General features: G+C 49.4%; 1 protein-coding gene across 3 annotated transcripts in view; it reads right to left on the bottom strand.

Moving 5' to 3' along the window:
* Positions 1–5,283: 5,283 nt before the first annotated feature.
* The window catches only part of FBXL19 (F-box and leucine rich repeat protein 19), a 33,374-nt gene continuing 18,725 nt past the window's right edge, over positions 5,284–19,932 (bottom strand). For all 3 annotated transcript variants that reach the window (XM_083584164.1, XM_083584166.1, XM_083584165.1), the window contains 5 exons: positions 19,149–19,873; positions 15,201–15,364; positions 12,557–12,718; positions 11,618–11,836; positions 5,284–10,230 (listed from right to left, as the gene is read on the bottom strand). In XM_083584164.1, the coding sequence (XP_083440290.1) occupies positions 10,007–10,230; positions 11,618–11,836; positions 12,557–12,718; positions 15,201–15,364; positions 19,149–19,873 (1,494 nt within the window). In that variant the 3' untranslated portion in view covers positions 5,284–10,006. The remainder of the gene's footprint in view (positions 10,231–11,617; positions 11,837–12,556; positions 12,719–15,200; positions 15,365–19,148; positions 19,874–19,932) is intronic.

The raw sequence follows: 19,932 nt of genomic DNA, 5'->3' as shown, positions 1-19,932 counted from the left end.
GCTTCGTGCAACGCGCTTCTCTGAAGGGGCAGGCGGGGAGTAAAAGGGATCCAGGGAACCTGCTCAAGCCGGGATCCACAGGCAGACAATCCGCTCCCAAAGACCTTCCTTTTTTCTCAACATGTCTTCGGAGATCGGCTGCGTCTGTATTGGAACTTAAAAATGCGTTTTAAGATGTATTATTACTTGTTGTTTGCCACCTTGGGCCCCTTTGGGAGGAAGGTTGCGATATGAACATAATAAACCAGGGAAAGAATGAAAGAAAAGTGTTTTCTGATTCAGAATATGAGAGTACAACCGTTGGCCGATTAATATTCTACTACAGCATTTTAAATGTGTTTGGGTGGGTTATTGTTTTGTTGTTTCTGTTTTAACTGTTCGTGCTTTTATCTTGTATTTTTTTATCTCGTGAACTGCCCTGAGATCTTTCTGTTAATCAGTTTCATTAAGAGTTTTCAACATGCGATACAATAAAAACCCAAACTAAATAAAATTAAAATTAAAATTACAGAAGAAGAAAAATAAATGAGGGAATGAGGAAAAAAAGACAGGAGAAAAAAAGAGAATAAAAAAGAGAGATAATATAATAAAGCACAAAGTTGTGTATCTCCATTATATTTAAATTTTCAAGCCACATGCAGAGAAGTGAATCTTGCCAAGAGCTTTGCTTCCTCCTCTTCACACCCTGAGAAAACCCCCTCATACCCGCCCTGAGATCTTTTGATGAAGGGCAGTATATAAATCTAACAAATAATGATAAAAGTACCTGATGTATATGAGCAGCCTGGATAGCCCAGATGGCTAGAGTGCTGAGGTTGCAGGTTTGATCCCGGGATGGGACAGCTGCCTATTCCTGCATAGGGTTGCATTAGGTCAGGCATAGGCAAATTCAGCCCTCCAGATGTTTGGGGACTACAATTCCCATCATCCCTGACCACTGGTCCTGTTAGCTAGGGATGATGGGAGTTGTAGTCCCAAAACATCTAGAGTGCCGATTTTGCTTATGCCTGCATTAGTGGATCCTCAGGGTCCCATCCAACTATGATTCTATGGGGGACTCTCCTTGGCTCCACCAGAAAAGGCACGTCAGATGAAACCAGTTCTCTGGGAGGGGAAGCATTAAACAGAGACTTGAGCAGGCTGGCTGGCTTCTCATTTAGGGCAGAGGTTTGGTCAACATACAACACATACGTGAGGCGACACAGCAGTGCCACACCAGCAACACAGGGCATGTTTGGTTTTTATCACTGTGCCAAAAAAAAAATCATTATAAATAACATGCCTTATATTTACATTTGAGCAGGTGAACCTGACCTGAACTGGATGGTCAAGTGTGCTTGAAGGAGTTGCTGAACATTAACTGGCCTGGAAGAACTTCATTTGTAGCTGAACCCTAAACAGGAACTGAACCAAATCTTTTCATGATTTGACTCACTTGCTGAGGAATGGCTGCCAGTCAAAATATTTGTGGGCACCAGGCTGGGGAAAACTGGCATACAGTGGTACCCCAGGTTAAGTACTTAATTTGTTCCGGAGGTCCGTACTTAACCTGAAACTGTTCTTAACCTGAAGCACCACTTTAACTAATGGGGCCTCATGCTGCCGCCGCGCCACCAGAGCACAATTTCTGTTCTCATCCTGAAGCAAAGTTCTTAAACCGAGGTAATATTTCTGGGTTAGCAGAGTCTGTAACCTGAAGCGTATGTAACCTGAGGTACCACTGTATAGGAGTTCAGCTTTAAACTTAACCGTTTTTCCATATTTTGGGGTGCCCCGTTGGCTGTGTTACAAACACTGTGTTTGTCACCCAAATGCCGAGCAAAATATTTGCTCTGAAACAGGTACACCGAAACGTTAAGCTATTGCTTTTAATGTCACAGGGACAGACCATTGGTTTTTTATTATGAGCATTGTACTTTTATGGCAGTACAATGTCATATTTATACATTACCCAGATAATTTCCTACGGTTAGATTAGCATTTGAGTCAATGTTTGTACGCTTGTTGTACATGTGGTTTTAAAAAACAATAATTACCCTGATTTTTATACCTAAGCACACAGAGATTGCTATTGGGATAAATTTATTATTTTCTCTGTTTGTTAACCACCCCCACCCCCAGCACTGCTGTCCCAATTAAAAATTGCCAACTTTTGCTTTAAAGTCGCGTCGTTTGGTTTTAAAACCAAGAGATCTGACCACAGATGTGCTGCGTCAGGCCTGCTGCAAGCCGGCAAGGCTGACCTGCGGCCAGTCACAAGCCTCCCTCATGCGCAGTCACTTCAGATGGGGCACAAAGCAGGTGGAAAGGGCAAGGGGGTCAGTTGGGAGATGCTGCAAAGGCCCGCTCTACATCTCTGCCCCACAGCGAAGGGAGGGTGTGGGGCAGGAGATGGCAAAATCCTGAGACAATTGAATGGACTGCATCCCATCAAGGGGAAGTTGGGCAGCGCTATTTCTACTAGATATGGAGACCAGGCCACTGGCCAGACTTTTCCTGGGGACCGCCAGATGGGCAGCTTCATCAGAATATTTTCTCCCCCCATGAGGCTGCATGCACGCCATTGCATTTAAAATAATGGGAACTGTAATTTACATCTCATAGAGCTGCAATTTTCAACACCCTTACAGCCAAGGAGAACATTCAATTTTAATTTTACAAATACAGTGGTACCTTGGTTCTCAAACACCTTAGTACTCAAAAGACTTGGAACCCGGTTTGCAAACTTTTTTTGGAAGCCAAATATGTTCCGTTTTGAGTGCCACACTTCCGTTTTGAGTGTTACGCTGAGGTCTGTCTGTTTTTGCTATTTATTTTGCATTTTTGTTTTTGCGGCTCTTTTTGTTTCGTTTTTGTGATTGTGTGGATCCCAGTTCAGCTACCGATGGATTGATTGTGTGACTGCAGTACACTGTTTATTGCTTTCATTTTATGGATCAATGGTCTCGTTAGACAGTAAAATTCATGTTAAATTGCTGTTTTAGGGATTGTTTTTTTAAGAGTCTGGAACAGATTAATCCATTTTGCATTACTTTCTATGGGAAAGCACGCTTTGGTTTTGGAACAGACTTCTGGAACGGATTAAGTTTGAGAACCAAGGTACCACTGTAATAAAAGAGGAGAAAAAACTGAAAGGGGAAGAAACGTGGAACGGAATGAGATCCATCGAGGGCGTTACAGACAAAACCCCTTGAAGGGAAGGGATATTGAGCAGCGAGAGGATTCAAACCAGTGGAAGGAGGGAATCGAATGTGGGGAAATCGGCCCTGTGTGCCACTGCCCAGCAGTGGTTGAAAGCCGGAACTGCAGGGAATTCAGTGGAGAAAAGGAATCTCTTTTCATCAATAACCTTAGAGCAGGTCAGGTGAAGAAGGTACCTGGCTAAAAGCTTCCAGGTCAGAACAAAGAAACTCGAAGTTACCGTCAGACCATCTTCACACACCTAGTCTTGTGCCCTGGATTATGTCTGTGGTAGGGCTGCCGTATTTCCAGCTCAACCTCCAACAACTTTCGGGATGTCCTGGTTTTTTACTTTTTCAAATATGGCAACCCTAGCTATGGAGACCTGAGGGGGCTAAAAAATAATGCAGAACAGCATCAAGAAAGATGGAGCGAAACCCTGGTCCCGTCAGGCTCACACACAACTTACTTCTCCTTCCTATTTAACAAAAGTATCAGGGATTGAAACCGGGTCTTCAGGAGTGTTTGCAGGTCCTTCTCCTTTTGTGCCAGCCATAACGTTCAAACCTTGTTCTCAACCATAACCAGTGCCTTCCCCCTTCAGCTGTGTAACAAACTGTTTTGGAAACAGAGGGGTTTCAAACACAGCATTTGCAATAAGACTTGGGGGTGGGTGGAAGAAGTTAGCTGGCCTACAAGATTAAAAAGGAATCATTTCATTAGGATTTTCCTTTTGGGATCCTGATCATCTGTTTGGGCCGTATGCTTAAATATTTTATTTATGTATGTGAGTGATTCAATGACAAAATAAAGCCTGTCTGCAAAGTAAACACATGTTTTATAGGTTTGATATACCTATGTACCATAGGTTTATACAGGAATTTCTCGACCAGAGACTCCTGTTTCAATAAAACAAATGGTATTGCTTTATTGTGTATTTTAAAGATGTTTCTATGTTTTTATAGCGGGTTTTTATACTGGGTTGAAGCCTGCTTTCGCATTAAGTGGTATATAAATCAATTGATTACATAAATAACAAGAACTGGTGTGGTTTGGCGGCTACAGCAACTTTTATCAACCTGCTGCCCTCCAGATGTATTGGCCTGCAATTCCCAAAGGCCCTGGGCCAGTACTGGGTTCGAATGCTGGATCTAAGCTCAAATCTCTACTTAACCATGAAGATCAGTGGGTGACCTTGGGAAATTTAAACTACTTGTGAGCCCAAGGTACGCTTCCCGCCCCCCGGAAGCTGCCCACTGCATCTTTTAATGAGTCACAGTCCAAACTGTGCACCCTCCCCCTTTGAAACTTCCCAAGGGACTAAACCAGAGCAGAATCGCCCTCAGTGTGGAGAGACCAGACAGAATTAGGATTCATCTACTAGGGGAAAGGAAACAATGTAGAGCATCTTGGGGTGCCTTTTTGAGCCTCTCTGTGCCATACTACAAATGCAGCAAGAGAGAGGTGGTTGGTCGGACTGAACCACTTCAGGCTGTTTTTCTAGTGTTCTTTGCATTAAATCAATCCCTGCAAGTAAAGAACTAGCATCTCAGGAAGGGAGCTCCTTTGCCTGCCAGTTTTTCTACTTGCAGAAAATTCTTTTAAAAAATAAATAAATGAGTGCATTCAGAAGTTCTACTCTCGACCTCCCGTCTCACCTGGTACAGACTTTCTACCACCTAATTTTGCTGCAGGTATAGAGACAAAGGCTTGTTGACCGTCAGGAAGGGGCACATTCAGAACAGCGACTCACACAGAAACACAACAGGTGAGCTCATCCGAAGTTCACAGTCACACACTCTAAAATGAAATAGTTTCTGATTCAAAGCTGAAAGGTGCCGCCAGTTTCAGTCCTGGAAAATGGCATCTCGAGGTGTCAGATATGCACCTGTCTTAATAAAGACACTGTACAATGCAAATCCCCTTCTCTCCGCTGACAACCCCCTACCTCCAAAAAACCCCCAGAACACTCGGCTATCAGACCAACGCAAAATAAAAACAAATTAAAACCTTTAAAAAAAACAAAAGGAGAGTTTATAAAAAAATATTTCCAGAAACCATAAAACAGAACCCATTGAAAATAATAATAATAATAAAAATTAATTAAAAACCCCAACATTTTTTTTATTCGCAACATTTCTTTCGGAAGGAAAATAAAACCAGGGGAGGGGGAAAATAATGAAAAACAGGCTTTTTAAGACCAAAACATACTTCCTTTTTTTGATTTTTTTTTTTCAGTTTTCGTTTATATAGCAAACAGTTATTGTACAATAATAGAACCCCTGAAATTCAGATTGGAACCTGGTCTCGCGCCCGCCCCTCCCCGGCATCCGAGCAGTTCCCAAAGGGTGGGGGGTCTGGGACAGAGATGTGCAGGTCAAACATTGCGAAAGACACATTGCTCCAAAGTGGATTCTTTAAAGTTTTCGCTTTTTCTTTCTTTCTCTCCCATCTCCCCTCCACCTCCCCTCCCCGGGGCTTATCTTTGTCTCGGTGGATACAGGTGAGGAGGAGGAGGAGAAAAAACGTGGCTGTGTGTGCAGTTTAAAAGTTGTAGCCAAAGATGGATAAAATCACCTTGGAGGGGAGGAAACGAGGAGGAGCTGGAATATAGCTTTGGTCCGCTAAACTGGGGGAAGGGGTTTTGTGTATGCAATACGCCAGTGACCAGAAAACGTTCCGTATTATACCTCTTGGGGGGCAAATCCCTTGGAACATTTTGTGGGAGGCTACATCTGTGGGGTGGGAGGAAAGGGTTTTTGTTTCATTTTGCGGGGGGGGGGGGTGTGATAGCAAATGCATCCCCCATATTCTTCTATCATTCCAGGAGCAAACCGTTTAGGCTTGAGAGACAGCTGCCTGTATATTAATGCTCATTTGCCTTTCAAGTGATTGCGGGTGGGAGAAATTATGGGTGGTTGGGGAAGGGGGAGAGGAGGGGTGGGCTTATCACCTGCAGCCCCCCTCCTTGTCCAAAGGGAGCATTTTTGCCCCTCTCTGGGGTTCATCTGACTTCCCACCCCTCGCAGCCCCCCACCCAAAGCAGCAGTCTGTAGCATAGTAGCGCACCCTTAGATGACAATTCTCGCTTTTCTCTCTCTCGCTCGCTCTCTTCACCGTTTCTTTTAAAACCTGAGGTATTTTTCTTTTCTTAGTTAAAACATCCATTAAAAACAAATATTTTCTTTTCTTAAAAAAAAAAAACACAAAAAAACAAAAAACCCTAAACGATATGTCTGAAAACAGCACCTCCGTACCCCTCGTTTGGACAAGGGAATCCGAGGGGTTGGGGTGGGGGTCACCGCATGGCACGGGGAGTGTGACCCCCCACTCCTTTTACATTACGTGTTTTTGCCTCTCCCCATCCTCCACAATCCATAAAGCACACAGTGAAACCCAGACCCATAAATTGCCATTTCTTAGTGTACGGGTCTCCTTTGGTTGGAGGAGGAATTGAGATCGAGGAGACAAGCAACAGAGCAAAGGCTGCTGTGGCAAGAGCAGGCCTCATTTGCACCAAGGAGGGTGAGCTCTGGAATCAAGTGGTACGCATTTATGCTGTGTCCAAAGGGGAGTTAGCGTTTTTTGAGGATGTTGGGGGGGGAGAGAGGACTGTTTGATCTTCTCCCTCCCCCCCCCCATAAATGCACAATACTGACCTCCCTTCCTTGCCCCACACTTGCCTCCGTTGTACCCTAGCCCCCCTCCCTCCCCACAGCTCCTCACCATCTTTAATACTCTTTTTGTTTTAGGAGCTTCTAAGAGGCGACTGTGGAAGGAGGGAAATTCTTCTATGGGGAAGGGGAAATCCAGAAAAGAAGGGAGCAGGGCAAGGGGAGAAAGTAAGATACCTTGGCCCTCTTTGGCTAATCAAGTGAGAGGGAAGGATTTTAGTAATAACAAAAAAAAAAACACAAAAAAACCACCACGGACAAATGAAATTTTTAAAAAAGCAACGACGAAAACCGATTTTCTTAAAACAATATAAAAGCACCCAACAGAACCTTAAAAAAAACAAAAAGACACCGAAAACCTCGCCTCCGATTCCACAACCTATCGCTGCGTGTGTTTTTTCAAGTAATGCTTTAGTAATAAATGAACGTTCAAGTATATATTAACAAAAAAAAAAACAAAAAAAGAAGTAGTTATGGTTACTGATTTGACCAAAAATAAAATAAAATAAGAAAAACCACCACCCAACCCAGCCTCAAGCCAATTCTCCTCTTCCTCCCCATATGATGGCGGCACCCTCTGAGGACCCAGGCGGAGGTGGAGGGGAAGGGGGCCGAGGAAGAGAAGGGGCTCCGGGAAATCTTTGTAACGAGAAAGTTGGGTTGGGGGGCCGGCAGGGAGGGCCCCCCCCCAGCTGTGGGAATCCGGGTGACCTGCGATGATGCCCCCCGCTGACGACTGACCGCCTCTCCCTCCCGAAACCCAGCCGAGTCCCATCCCCGTTGGGAGGAAACCTAAAGAAGCAAAAATGGCTCAGTGAGCAGAGCTGGGCACCTTGGACGGCTGCAACCAGCCTCCCTTTACGGGACGGGCCAGCGTGGCGGAAGGGAAGAGGAGCTCCCGTTTGCCGCATCAATCCCACCTCCGCCGCAGAAGGGAGCCAAGAAATGGCCGACAAACAGGCACGTCTTCGGTCCGGAACATTCTTTTTCGTGCCTTTTTCTACAGTATTTCCCCCACTGCTCCTCCTCCTCCTCCTGCCACCACGCTCTTTAGAAAAGGGAAAGAACGAGCACGGGGGTGGGAAGAAAACGCAACCGAGGTGGGGAGGGGGGAGATGTGTGTGTTCAAGTTTGACAACTCCGCGGCCGAGAGGAGGGCGACCAGAATTAAGACAAGGCTACCCAAGCCCAACATGCGTGGTGCTGTGGGAAAGAAAACGCAGCTCTCTGCTCTCCCCCCTCCCTTAAAAGTGGTTATTAAAGCTTATGGACCAAAGAAGGAAAGTGGGGTGGGACAAGGGTTTGAGGGGCTGGCAGAGAAGGGGGGGGGGCGTCAGGGCAGACAGCGGCATCTCCTCTCCCGGGAGGGGTTTTCAAAAGTAAAAATCAAGCACAGCAAGACAGCCGTTCATCTTGCTTGCCCCCCACCCCCCCAGGGGCTGACACAGACACACATTACTGGCCGAGAAGGGGGGGGCAGATAGAAAGGAAGGATCATGACTTCCAAGTTGGAAATACTGCTGGAGTGGAATGGTAGGCGGAGGTGCCAGGATGGGATGGAAGAGGAATACACAAGGGGGGTGGCAGCAGGCAGGGCTGTTTGGATATGTGCTTGGGGGGGGGGTTGAGGGTGGAGAATTGGTGCGTGGTTCACATGTACTGGTGCAAGCGGCCACCTTTTTATGCTCTCCTGGTAGCGACACCCCCAAAGTTGTCTGACTGGAGGCGGAGGGAGGATGCACCTCGTCTTAATTTATCAACGTGGCTCCTCCAACATTACCTTTGCGGTACGGAATGGTGTCCTGAGGGGGAGGCCTTAGGAGCTGTGCTATGCAGACAGAGGGCAGCAGAAGAGGCGCCGCGTCTGCCTGCGCACATGTGAAGGGCCGTGGCACTTTCAAGGCGCACCCTCCTTACGAGCTCCTTGCATGCACAAGGGATAGCGCTGAGAGAGACGGGACGTTTCACGTCACACTTGGCCTTGCGTGCTCCCTTGCAGCCTTCTGATGTGCGTTTCCACACAGGGACATACAAGGTGGATCCGAAGCGTTTTTGGGAAGGATATCCCAAGCTTCTGAGTCTCTGCATGGTCTACCAGTGAACTTGGGGGGGGGCGGTGGCTGGGGACTAAAGACGGGGAGGCAAGTGTGGGACGGACGTTCTTCGGGGAGTCTCCACGCACACAGCTTGCGTGCGCATGCGTGTATGTCGATTGTGTGTGCGTGTGTAAACAATACAGCAGCGGAGACGGCATGTGTACGGATTGCCATGTGCGCACATGTGGGGGGGATGTTATCGTTTTGGCTTGCAGGGCCAGGAACACGGGGTCCAGATCTGGGCCGCGGGAGACCGCCTGCACATTCAGCCCCCGCATATGCGTGGCGACCCATGGCCTGTGCCCTCCCAGTGGAAGTGGGGCGGACGGAATTTCAGTGGGTGTGTAGTGAGGGGGGGCAGGAGGGATCGAAGTATCAGCTGCCTGGCTCCCCTGCCCCACCCTTTGTAAAAGCCGCACTGAAAAAATGAGTGCTTGGGGAGGGATGGGGGGAAAGACAGGCAGGCAGGCACGCGCACTTTCAAAATCATAAAGGCAGCATGTGGGGGGCAGGATGGAGGAGGTTGGAGTGCACATATGCATCGGGGAGGGGGCCGGAGTGAGAAAAATAACCTGACACCATAAAATAAGCTGCCTTCCTCCTGAGCCAGCATTTCAAGGCTGTGTGTCAACCCCCCTCACCCCGAGAGAAAGAGACCATGGTACCGAATGCGGCACAGACAGGTTGGGGTTGGGCGGGGGCGGAGAGTACGACGCAGTGCATGATGGGAGGAGGAGGAAAACGCCTTTTCCCAGCATTGTAAAGCAACAAGGCTACCCCAGGCCCCACTTACTCCGTGGCTCTGTCCTGGAACGAGGGGGGGTGGAGCAAGAGGCGGCCAACCCCCACCCTGGCAGGGGTGGGGAGTGGGGTGGGGTGGGGTGGGGGGAGCACAACCCTCCACCCCTCTTCTTTAGCTGCGCACGTCGAGGGGGGTGGAGACGCCACTCCGGTTCAGTGCATGGCTTTAAGTAAAAAGGTTCTCTCAGAGTCCGCGTCCGGTTTGTCCGACTGGCGAGGCAGAGTCTCCCTTGCGCCTCCACCCCAGGGCGGGTATTAGCTGTCCTTCAGCAGCAATTTCTCCTCAGGGCAACGGAAAGGAGGCCCGGGAGGCGCCGAGCCAGGGGCCGGGGGGACGGAGGTGCTGTTGGAGACAGAGTCCTCGGCAAAGCGGGCGCAGGCCTCGGGCGTGATGTGGTGGCAGGTGCGCAGGTCGATGCGGGAGAGGCGCGGGCAGCGGCGGAAAAGGGGCAGACACTGATCTGTCAGCCGGTTGCACCCTGTGGAGAAGGGGTAGGGAAAGGGAGAACAGGCAGGTCAAAAGTCAGGAATAAAGGTTTTGCTTCAGATCCCCCCTGGTGTGGGGAAAGCAGGTTCGTTCTCAAAGGAACAGGGACCAGGCCTCCACCCTCCAACAAGGCAAGATTACTATCTCAGCATGGAGAAACAAACCATACGCTAAATTTGCAGCTCGCTGGAATCCAGGGAAATTTGAAAGTGGGGATGCAAAAAATCAGGTCTCGGGAATGGAGTTTTTCAAGCCAAAAGACCCACCGAACATGCCTGTGGCATGTAAGTTTTTGGGGGTTTTTTAGGTGGCATGCATAGGAAATATCTACGTTCACTTATTCTAAGGGTGGAAGGCACATCTTCACTACATATTTAATAGGCCTAATAGTAATTTCATCGGCTGAGGGAACTATGGGAACTGGTCTTTCTAATTAGATTCTCAGCATAGAATGAACATACTACAATTCCTAGGATTTGGGGGGATGGCTGGGAGCCATGATAGTTTAAGAACTTGTAAAACTAGCACACACTGATAAGGTTGTCTAGCTGCTCTTTGCGTTGTCTCCTGACGAGAAACAGTCATTCTTGTCTCTTTCCTGAGCCACACTTGGAAGTTCTGAGGCTGTGCTTGGGACTAGGTGGAGGTAACAATAAAAATTACATCTGTGTTGTTGTTGTTGTTCTTGTTTAAGGACAACCATTCCCTGCAACATTCAGATCTGGCTAGGGAAAGAAGGGGGCAGACGACTGAGGCTTGCATAGGCAGCACAAGACCCAAAAAGGGCCAGTAGGGACGTCCTAAGTGGTGGAGACCTACGATAAGAGTTGCCTAAAGAGCAGGAAAGGATTGGTACCAGAGCAACCAGGAGAGAGTCAACATGGTGTAGTGCGTGTCAGACTATGGCCTGGGAGAGACCAGGGTTCAAATCCCCACCCGCCAACAAAGCTGACCTTATGACAGTCAACCAGTGTGGTGTAGTGGTTAAGAGCAGTGGACTCGTAATCTGGTGAACCAGGTTCGATTCCCCACTCCTCCACATGCAGCTGCTGGGTGACCTTGGGCCAGTCACACTTCTCTTAAGTTTCTCAGCCTCACTCACCTCACAGAGTGTTTGTTGTGGGAGAGGAAGGGAAAGGAGATTGTTAGCCACTTTGAGACTCCTTCAGGTCTAAAGCAGGATATTAAATCCAAAATCCAAAAACCTAACCAGCCTCGCAGGGCTGTTGTGAGGATCAAAATGGGCTGGGGGAGAACCACGTTTGCCACCTTGAGCTCTTTGGAGGAAAGGTGGAATATAAATGAGACAAACCAAAATTGGTAAGAGAGAAGACTGAGGAACGACATTCGGGGAGAGGAAGGAAATCCCCGACACTCACCAGCGAGGTTGAGCTCGGCAAGGGTCTCTCGGAGTGGGGAGTTAGCAGCAGTCAGCAGGTTAACAGACTGGTCGCCCACGTGGTTGCAGTGGCTCAGGTCCAGTTTGGCAAGCTGGGGCGTGTGCCAGATCACCAAGCGCAGCGAGGAGTCCGTGATGTCCAGCCCAGAGAGCCGCAGCTCGGAAACATTCTGGAGCCGACCCCGACTGTCGGTCTGGCCTGGCAGTTGCAGGGGGAAGGAAGCAGACGAGTTAGGCAGGGCAGCCAGGCCAGAGGGCGCAATCCCTTTTGGAGGCGGCCGGCTCAAGCTGCTGTTAAAGGGTGGCAGTTTGAGGTTTGTTCAACGGCATTTGCAGATTTTGTATCTGAGGAAGCCCTCCAGAAGCTGCTGCACTCCAACTCCCATCGGTTCCAGCCGGCTGAGCCAAAGGCAAGGGTTGATGGGCGTTGTAGTCCAGTTTCGAGAGGGCGTCGCCTTGGCTGCCCCTGAAACAGAAGCACCCACCCCAGAAACAAGGCAATGGACGGTGTGGTATTTTAAAAAAATAAAGAAATAAGATTCCAGGTTGATGAGCAAGATGCCCACTTTTACGGATCACCTTAAGTACAGACAAATCCCCTTCTCTTAGCAAGTATTTCCAGAGGAAGCTAGCTAGGACTGTTGTCTATACCGCATGAAACAAAAAATCCCCTGGTACCTAAAAAACGAATCAGGATGGAACGTGATTGGTTGCAAATTTTAAGCAATTGTTTGAAACCTGCAGGTCAGTAATATACAGTTAATGATGTCTAACGTCCTGGAAGAATTTTGCAGGGAGAGCAAGGAACACAACCCATTATTTTATGCCTGCAGTTTGATGAAGGAAAGGAACAGAGTCCGCTGCGGGCCCTTCCCCAAAGGGCCTCTCCACCCCCACCCCATTGCACGCCCCGTTTTACCCGGCTTGGCATCCGGGGCAGGCAACAGCAGTTCGCGGAGGTGAGAGTCCTTGACGTCCTCGATCCAACGCAAATCCAGGAGCCGCAGGGAGGGGAAGTTGGCTGTGCTGAGCGCCGACACGGAGCACCAAGAGCAGCCTGTCAGGATGAGTTCCTTGAGGCCTGGGGGGGATGAGGAGATGACACTTTGTCACTGAGGTTCTCCTCCGCACCTTCAGCTGGTCCCCCCTCCACTTCCTTTGAGAAGTTACGAGTGCTGCCTCAGACTAAAAAATATACCCAGGCCAAGTCCCTCACACCCACCCTCAAGAGGGCAGGAAGCCTGGAGGCAAAGGACTGGGGGGGGGGGCGGCCACTGGCTTGTGCGCACCCAGAGAGGCTGGAGCGTAGGAGACTTGCACCTGCGTCTCCTGGGTCGTGACCCTGGCTCCCCATCTCCTCCACCTGCTGCCCACCCAACCAAACCACCTCCTGCTTCAAGGCAGAGTGGCTCACTGAAGTGGGACACCTGTGGCTGGGCTGTTCCACGTGAAACTCCGAGGGGGGGGGAGGGTTGGCTCTCCTGATTCAATGCTCCTCTCCAGAAGCAGATTTTTTTTCCTGGGGCGCCTGTTTGTAAAGTAAAATGCTGAAAGAGGAAGCAGGCTTATTTCTCATTTTGAAAAAGCAGGGAAATGTTTTGTCTTATATCGCAGGTTCTTCAAATGCTAGAAACTTACTCTTTAAAGAAGAATTATAAAAAAACCCAGGGATTTGACACCATGGTTCATTCCAGGGTGCGGGGACTCCCCCCACCCCATCCAGTGGGTGCCTTTACTCAAAACAAAGTACATTTGGGGGGGCATGAAGGTGTCAAGGAGAAGATTAAGAGGGAACCCCTTTCCTGGTCATGCAGTTTTTCCTCACATATATATATATATATATATATATACATACACACACACACACACACACACACACATAAATATATATATATATCTCCAAAACATCCCCACTCACTTCTTATCTTCTTTTCATCCCAATTTCATGACCACACAGGTTTTCCATGCAGAAGTATTAGTGTTTCCCCCCCCCCCCCCCCGTTGCATGGGGAGGGACCACTCCATAAAGTGAGGTCCCGCCTCTATCGGAAGTGTCTGCCCCTGAATCAATCAGGCCGCCCTCCTAAGACATCGCCAAGGAAACCAAGGCCGAAGGCAGGAAATGCCACCTGGACAACCCTGTCGCCATGGGGACGTTTCGGATCCCGATACCAAACACGGCTATCATTTTGACTGTGATAATTTTTGTAAGGTGCCTTGAAAGCCTCTCTGTGCTGTACAACAGGATGCAAATGCCTTAAAGAAGTAAAATAAAGTGGTACAGCCTAGGCACAGTCCCCCTTCTGGACACCAGACATTCCCTTTAGCCAATTATCTCCCACCTCCTAACAAACAAAGACCCAAAAACTTCTTTACTACTCAGTCCTGAAAGCCACATGCCAAACCCTGACAACTCAAGTCTACTTCTGGCTGGGCTTACTTTCTCAATGACTTTGCTGAGGCCCAGATAGTTAGCGACAGGGAGCCACTTCTTCGTGTGTCCCCTACATGAGAGGTCCGGAGGGTGGCAACACGAGAACGGGCCTTTTCTGTGGTAGCTCCCCATTTGCGGAATGCTCTTTCCAGGGAGGTTTGCCTTGCCTTTTAGGTGCCAGGCAAAATATTTTCTTTATAACCAGGCCTTTGGCTGATCAAACATTCTATGGCCTTTTAAATGTGCTTGTGGGAGGGGGGGGTGTTATTGGTTTGTTTTTGTTTATGTATTATGTATTTCCTGTTCTCATTTTCTTTATGTGTTGTGTGTGTGTGTGTGTGTGTGTGTGTGTGTGTGTGTGTGTACCGCCCTAGGAGTGAGTTAGTTAGTTAGTTAGTTATACCCTGCCCATTTGGCTGGGTTTCCCCAGCCACTCGGGGTGGCTCCCAACAGAATATTAAAAACACAATAAAACATCAAACATTAAAAACTTCCCTAAACAAGACTGCCTTCAGATGTCTTCTAAAAGTCAGATAGTTGTTTTTTCCCTTGACATCTGATGGGAGGGCATTCCACAGGGTGGGTGCCACTACTGAGAAGCCCCTCTGCCTGGTTCCCTGCAATTATTTAATAAATAATAATCATGGAATCATAGAGTTGGAAGGGACCCGGAATATGCAGCTGTCCCTTATGGGGATCGAACCTGCAACCTTGGCGTTATCAGCACCACGCTCTAACCAACTGAGCTACTTATTCAGATAACAACAGTAACTTGAATATCTGAAGACCAGGGCGGGGTGTGTAGGTCTGTAAGCACTTTTGCTCCTTCCAGAGCCTCTGGCTGCTGGGAAACAGAAGCTGAAAGAGACGCTCCCTCTAAGCCACAACATCCAGTTGCTACACCAGGTGTTTGCAGGCTGGGGTGATTTCCGCCAAGACCTGCCATGGCCCAGAGATCCAGCAGCAGCATTGCAACTGGGCTGTGTGCTCATATAGCCGTTTTTGCCGCTCACTAGAAACCACTGCCTAACTTCAAATCATTGTGCGCCACCTTGAGACTTTTGATTAGCAGAGGGGGTGTAAGTGCTCCTCCACACACCCCACACACCCCACAAAACACCCACAATACCTTGCAACCTGTTGAGAAGCCACATTAGCTGCTTCTTCGAGATGTTGGTCCAGCTAAGGTCAAGGCTGGCCGGCTGCCGGCGGATGATGCCGCTCAGCATGGAGGGAGTGATGGATTTCCGACGGCTCAGGTCAATGTGCGTCCATAGCCGCTTGTCACAGCACCTGGGGCGAGGGGAAGAGCGGCAGAAGGGGAGAAGTCAGCCCAGGAGATGGCGGGGGTGCAAAAACACATCTGTGTGCAATCGTTCATTAGCAGGGCTAAAGGGTTTAGAATTGGTGGGTTGATCCAGGATTGTATATATAAAAAAGGTAAAGGACCCCTGGCCTGTTAAGACCAGTCAAAGGCGACTATGGGGTTGCGGCGCTCATCTCGCTTTCAGGCCGAGAGAGCCAGTGCTTGTCTGCAGACAGCTTTCCAGTCCTGTGGCCAGCATGACTAAAATGCTTCTGGCACAATGGAACACCATGACGGAAACCAGAGCACACGGAAACGCCGTTTACCTTCCCACCGCAATGGTACCTATTTATCTACTTGCACTGGCATGCTTTCGAAATGCTAGGTTGCCAGAAGCTGGGACAGAGCAACAGGAGCTCACCCCATCACAGGGATTTAAACCGCCGATCTTTCAATCGGCAAGCCCACGAGGCTTAGTGGTTTAGACCACAGCGCCACCCGCATCCGGGATTGTACTTAATGTAGGAGGAGTCCTGCTGCATCAGGCCCAAGTCCAGCACTCTGCTCTCACAGCGGCCAAGCAGGTGCCTACAGGAAGGTGGCAGGCAGGACCCGAGTGCCACAGCAACTCTTCCCAATTGGGATTCCCAGCAAACTGACATTCAGGCAAACACTGATCCTAACTTGGCTAATAGCCACAGGCCACCAAAAATTCAGTGGGCTGGTGGAGGTGGAGAGGCAAATCTTTCCCTTCCTTCCCAAGGACGTTTGGATTTCTGTCCTGTGCAAAGGAAGAGAAGCCTCTCTCTCTCAGCTCTGCCATCCTGTTTGGTAGAAGTAATTTAAGGCTACTATCCTGCTTTTGTGCATTGGCTGTGAAGAAAGGGGTTTTCCTCTTCTGCGTCCAGCCTGGAAACACAAGAGACCAGCCTCTTAGCTGGCTGGTAAAAACCCATTACAGGCTATTAAGGGCGCGGGGTGGGGTTCATTCACAAGACATGTGAAAGGTCACAGGGTCTTCATTCCTGAGCTAAAGTTTTCATTCATTTGCTTCCAAACTGTGTCTCAGAAGCAGGACAGCCGCACAATTAAAAAAAATTCTTAAGTCAATCCAATGAGTTTTTAAATGACCCGTCATATCAAGTCAATTGCCTACATCTGCATGCAACAACGAGAAGGGGAAAAAAACAGTTCTGGAGGGGGAAAGGCATCCTTCCATTGGTCTTTGATGGTGAACACATCTCTCACAACAAACACTGTGCAAAAACAGCCTTCCCACTCCTGCCTAGAGAGTGAATATTGCATCTGCCACTTGTCGCTTTTGTAACTGCATTAAGAAAAAACTTTTTAAAAATTCTGTGTTGCTCAGTTAAATGGAAGTGTCTGTATTGGTCTGTAATCAATCAACCCTGAATTGATCAAAGGTTGCAGTTCGACCCAGCAGTTGCCAGGAGAGATGGAGCTCCTCAATGAGAACCATCAGAAATGGCAGACTAGCTTTCCAGAAGGATAGCTGGACCTCCCCAATACAAACTTCCCCTCTGCAGTGTTTAATTTTTGGATATCTTTGTTAATATTTCTTTCTTTCTGTCTTAAACCCAAAGTCTCCAAAAGGCGTGATTCCCAAACCTGGTTGCTAGAGATCCTTTTAACTAGAGATGCTGGGAGTTCAACATTGGACCCTCTGCATGCCAAGGACAAGCTGCAACCCTAAGTTATGCCAACATGACTCTTGAGAAGTCAAAATGGAGCATCACATTAGGCAATGAATATACAAATGAATGCTCCCACCCCTTTTCCTCTATCCCCATAGCCCTGATACGTTTCGCATGGGCTGGGCATGGTTAAGCTGTTTCCTGCCCATCGGAAAGTGAAACTAGCAAGGCGGAAGTTGTTTTTTTTAAAAAAGGAAGTGTTTTGGTTTTTTTTAAGCCCACTTTTAGGTTCTGACAGCTACATAGCTAAAGACCCCATGTTCAGACAGAAGAGGTCTGCCACGTAGAAGGAGCCGCTCCATTTGCCTGCGCACAGCAGGACGACCTGCAAGACAGTGGGAATTTTCTGTAATGGCATGAAGAAAACACCTCCCTGCCACCAATCCACATGGCAAGACACTGCTGGCAAATGACACCAAAGCAGGCTAAGATGGCAAGCACAGGGAGGAACGTGGCAACTGTCCTTGGCATTTGAGTTTTGAACCCCTCCTGCGCAAGACTGTTCTGCCTTCCCCACCCCTCACTCCTGTTTCTTACTACTTGCTTTGCCAAAAATGGATGATAATAATAATAATAAGATTGTTGACATAGATATGCGCAGAAGCCTTGAAGATGAATAGGGCTTGAAAGCAGAAGGATAAGGCAATTTCTTAAATCCCCGAAGCCTTCATTATCACGTACAGAGAAACCTCAAGTGCGTATCACTTTGTTCTGATTTCTGTCTCATTGACCTTGGCCTCTTCCTTCCCACAGTTGAAACTTCCAAAGATCAAGGTCATCTTTTGCTGCTTGCCTTGCTTTTACAAAGCATGCCCAGGCTGGTGGAAACAGCTCGAAAGCACCATGTCCAGCAAGGACGCTCTGCTTATCTAGGGGGAGAGGACTTCCCAGCATTCCTTGAGACCAGTGAGATCTTGGGTCATAACTGACCTTGGCCCGGTCGCTCTCGTGAGGGTGACAGTAGAGGGAGGAAGAGAAATGATACCAGCCACCCTGAGCTCCTTGAACATTAGAGCTCCTTAAGATACTGAGCAAATAAAGAGAAATAGTGAGCGTAACCCAGGAACAAGGAGCACACATGTGAAGAGGCTGGGAACCTGCCTGCCATAAAGTCGGACTACTGCGCTTATCTAGTTCAGTGCTGGCAACACTAACTGGCAGCAGCTGTCCAGGATTTCAAGAAAGGGACATCTCCAATATAGCGGCCCTGAGAGCTCTCCTTGGCTCATTCCCGTGCCATGCACAGCTCAGTGCAAGGAGAAATAAGCCCCCCATTCCTGGCATGGGCAGCTCTCGCCAAGAGAAATCCCACGCATGAGCTCAGGCAGAAAATCTCCATCAGAACATTACAAGGCTCCCTAACGCAGACCAGTCTTCCCTCCAGACACAGGAGTCCCCATTAGGGCTGGGCGACATATCGATACATCATCCAAAACCGGTTTTGAAGTCGTATCGTGATATCCGTTTCATAACTTTTGAACTGGCAATATATCACAAAGCATGTTATGCATGTATGTGTGCTATGCAAAAAAATCACAATGCGGGGGGAAACCGTGAAGCCAGCCAACGAGTCTCTCGATTTCCGCACCCCGTTATCTGTGCTGGCTCAACTCACAAGAATCACAAGAGCAGGCGCCGGCAAAAATCACAATGCAGGAAAAACCGTGAAGTCAGCCAATACCTCTACATCCTTATTTCAGACATCGTGATTTATCAGCATATCGTGATGTTTCACTGGTGATACATCGCAATGTTGAAAACCAGATATCTAGAGCCCAGCTCTACTACCCATCCTGAGATCGTCGGTGTCACCATCAGCGCTTGTGGCATTCGCACTCCTATCTCCCCATAGGTTACGCAGGTTACGCAGCTGCTGAATAGGCCCATCCTGGGTCTGCCAAACAATATGGCTCCAGGCAGTTCAGGGAACGCAACAGGAAGCAGCTGTACGAGCGCGACCTAAAACCTGCTCCCCCACCCCGCCCCGCTCCCGGGACCTCTCTGGTGCTCCCCGTGCTCCTCCTCCGGGCAAGCCCCCGGCCACCCCGGCACTCACCAACGGCTCCACGTCCGGCACACCCTCATGCAGACGCACAGCTCCCGATAGCTGAGGTATTGGAAGACGGCCAACCAAACGTCCCGCTGCATGATATGGTCGGATCCGCTGTCCAAGGGCAGGGAGTCGGGCTCGGGGCTGTCGGGCGGCGGACGCACCACATGCCGCTCCAGCTGCAGTAGAGGCTTGGGCGGCGAGGGCACCAGGGGCCAGTTGAGGAACTGAGTCCGCGCCACCATGCGCAGGCCCGTCTGCCCGGCGGGCCGGCCCGCCTTGCGCCCGCCCGCCTGCTGCTTGGCCCGCTCGCTGCCCCGGCTGGTCGGGCGGTGATTGTTCTCTTTCTCCTGAGAGTTCCCCCGAGCTTTTGGCTGCTTGCCGTTGCGCGCCGTCTCCGAACTGCCGTTGCGCCGCCCGCCCTCCGCCGCCTCCTCCTCTTCCTCGTCGTCCTCTTCCTCGTCGTCCTCGCTGGCGCTGAAGCCCAGGGCGGCCAGGCGCTGGGAGCGGGTGGCTGGGGAGGCGGCTCGGCTCGACACCCCCCCGCTGGAGCCGTCCGAGCCCCGAGAGTCCGTGTCGGAGTCAGAGTCCGAACTGGAGCTCGAGCTGCTGCTGTTCTTCACCCGCTCCAACATCTGGCACATCTGCTTGAAGCGCTCCAACTTTTCCCGCTGGTGGGACTTGTCCGACTGCGTGGAGGGCTCCAGGGGGCCCGGAGGACCCTTCGGCTTCTGGCGGGAAAGGAAAGACCAGTAGTCAAGAGAGTTGGTGCCCTGGGTCGCTAGCTCGG

This window comes from Podarcis filfolensis (genome assembly GCF_964270895.1).
Source record: "Podarcis filfolensis genome assembly, chromosome: 13".
Classification (NCBI taxonomy): domain Eukaryota; kingdom Metazoa; phylum Chordata; class Lepidosauria; order Squamata; family Lacertidae; genus Podarcis; species Podarcis filfolensis.
The sequence above is the reverse complement of the archived record's forward strand: the minus strand, read 5'-3'. Positions and strand labels throughout refer to the sequence as shown.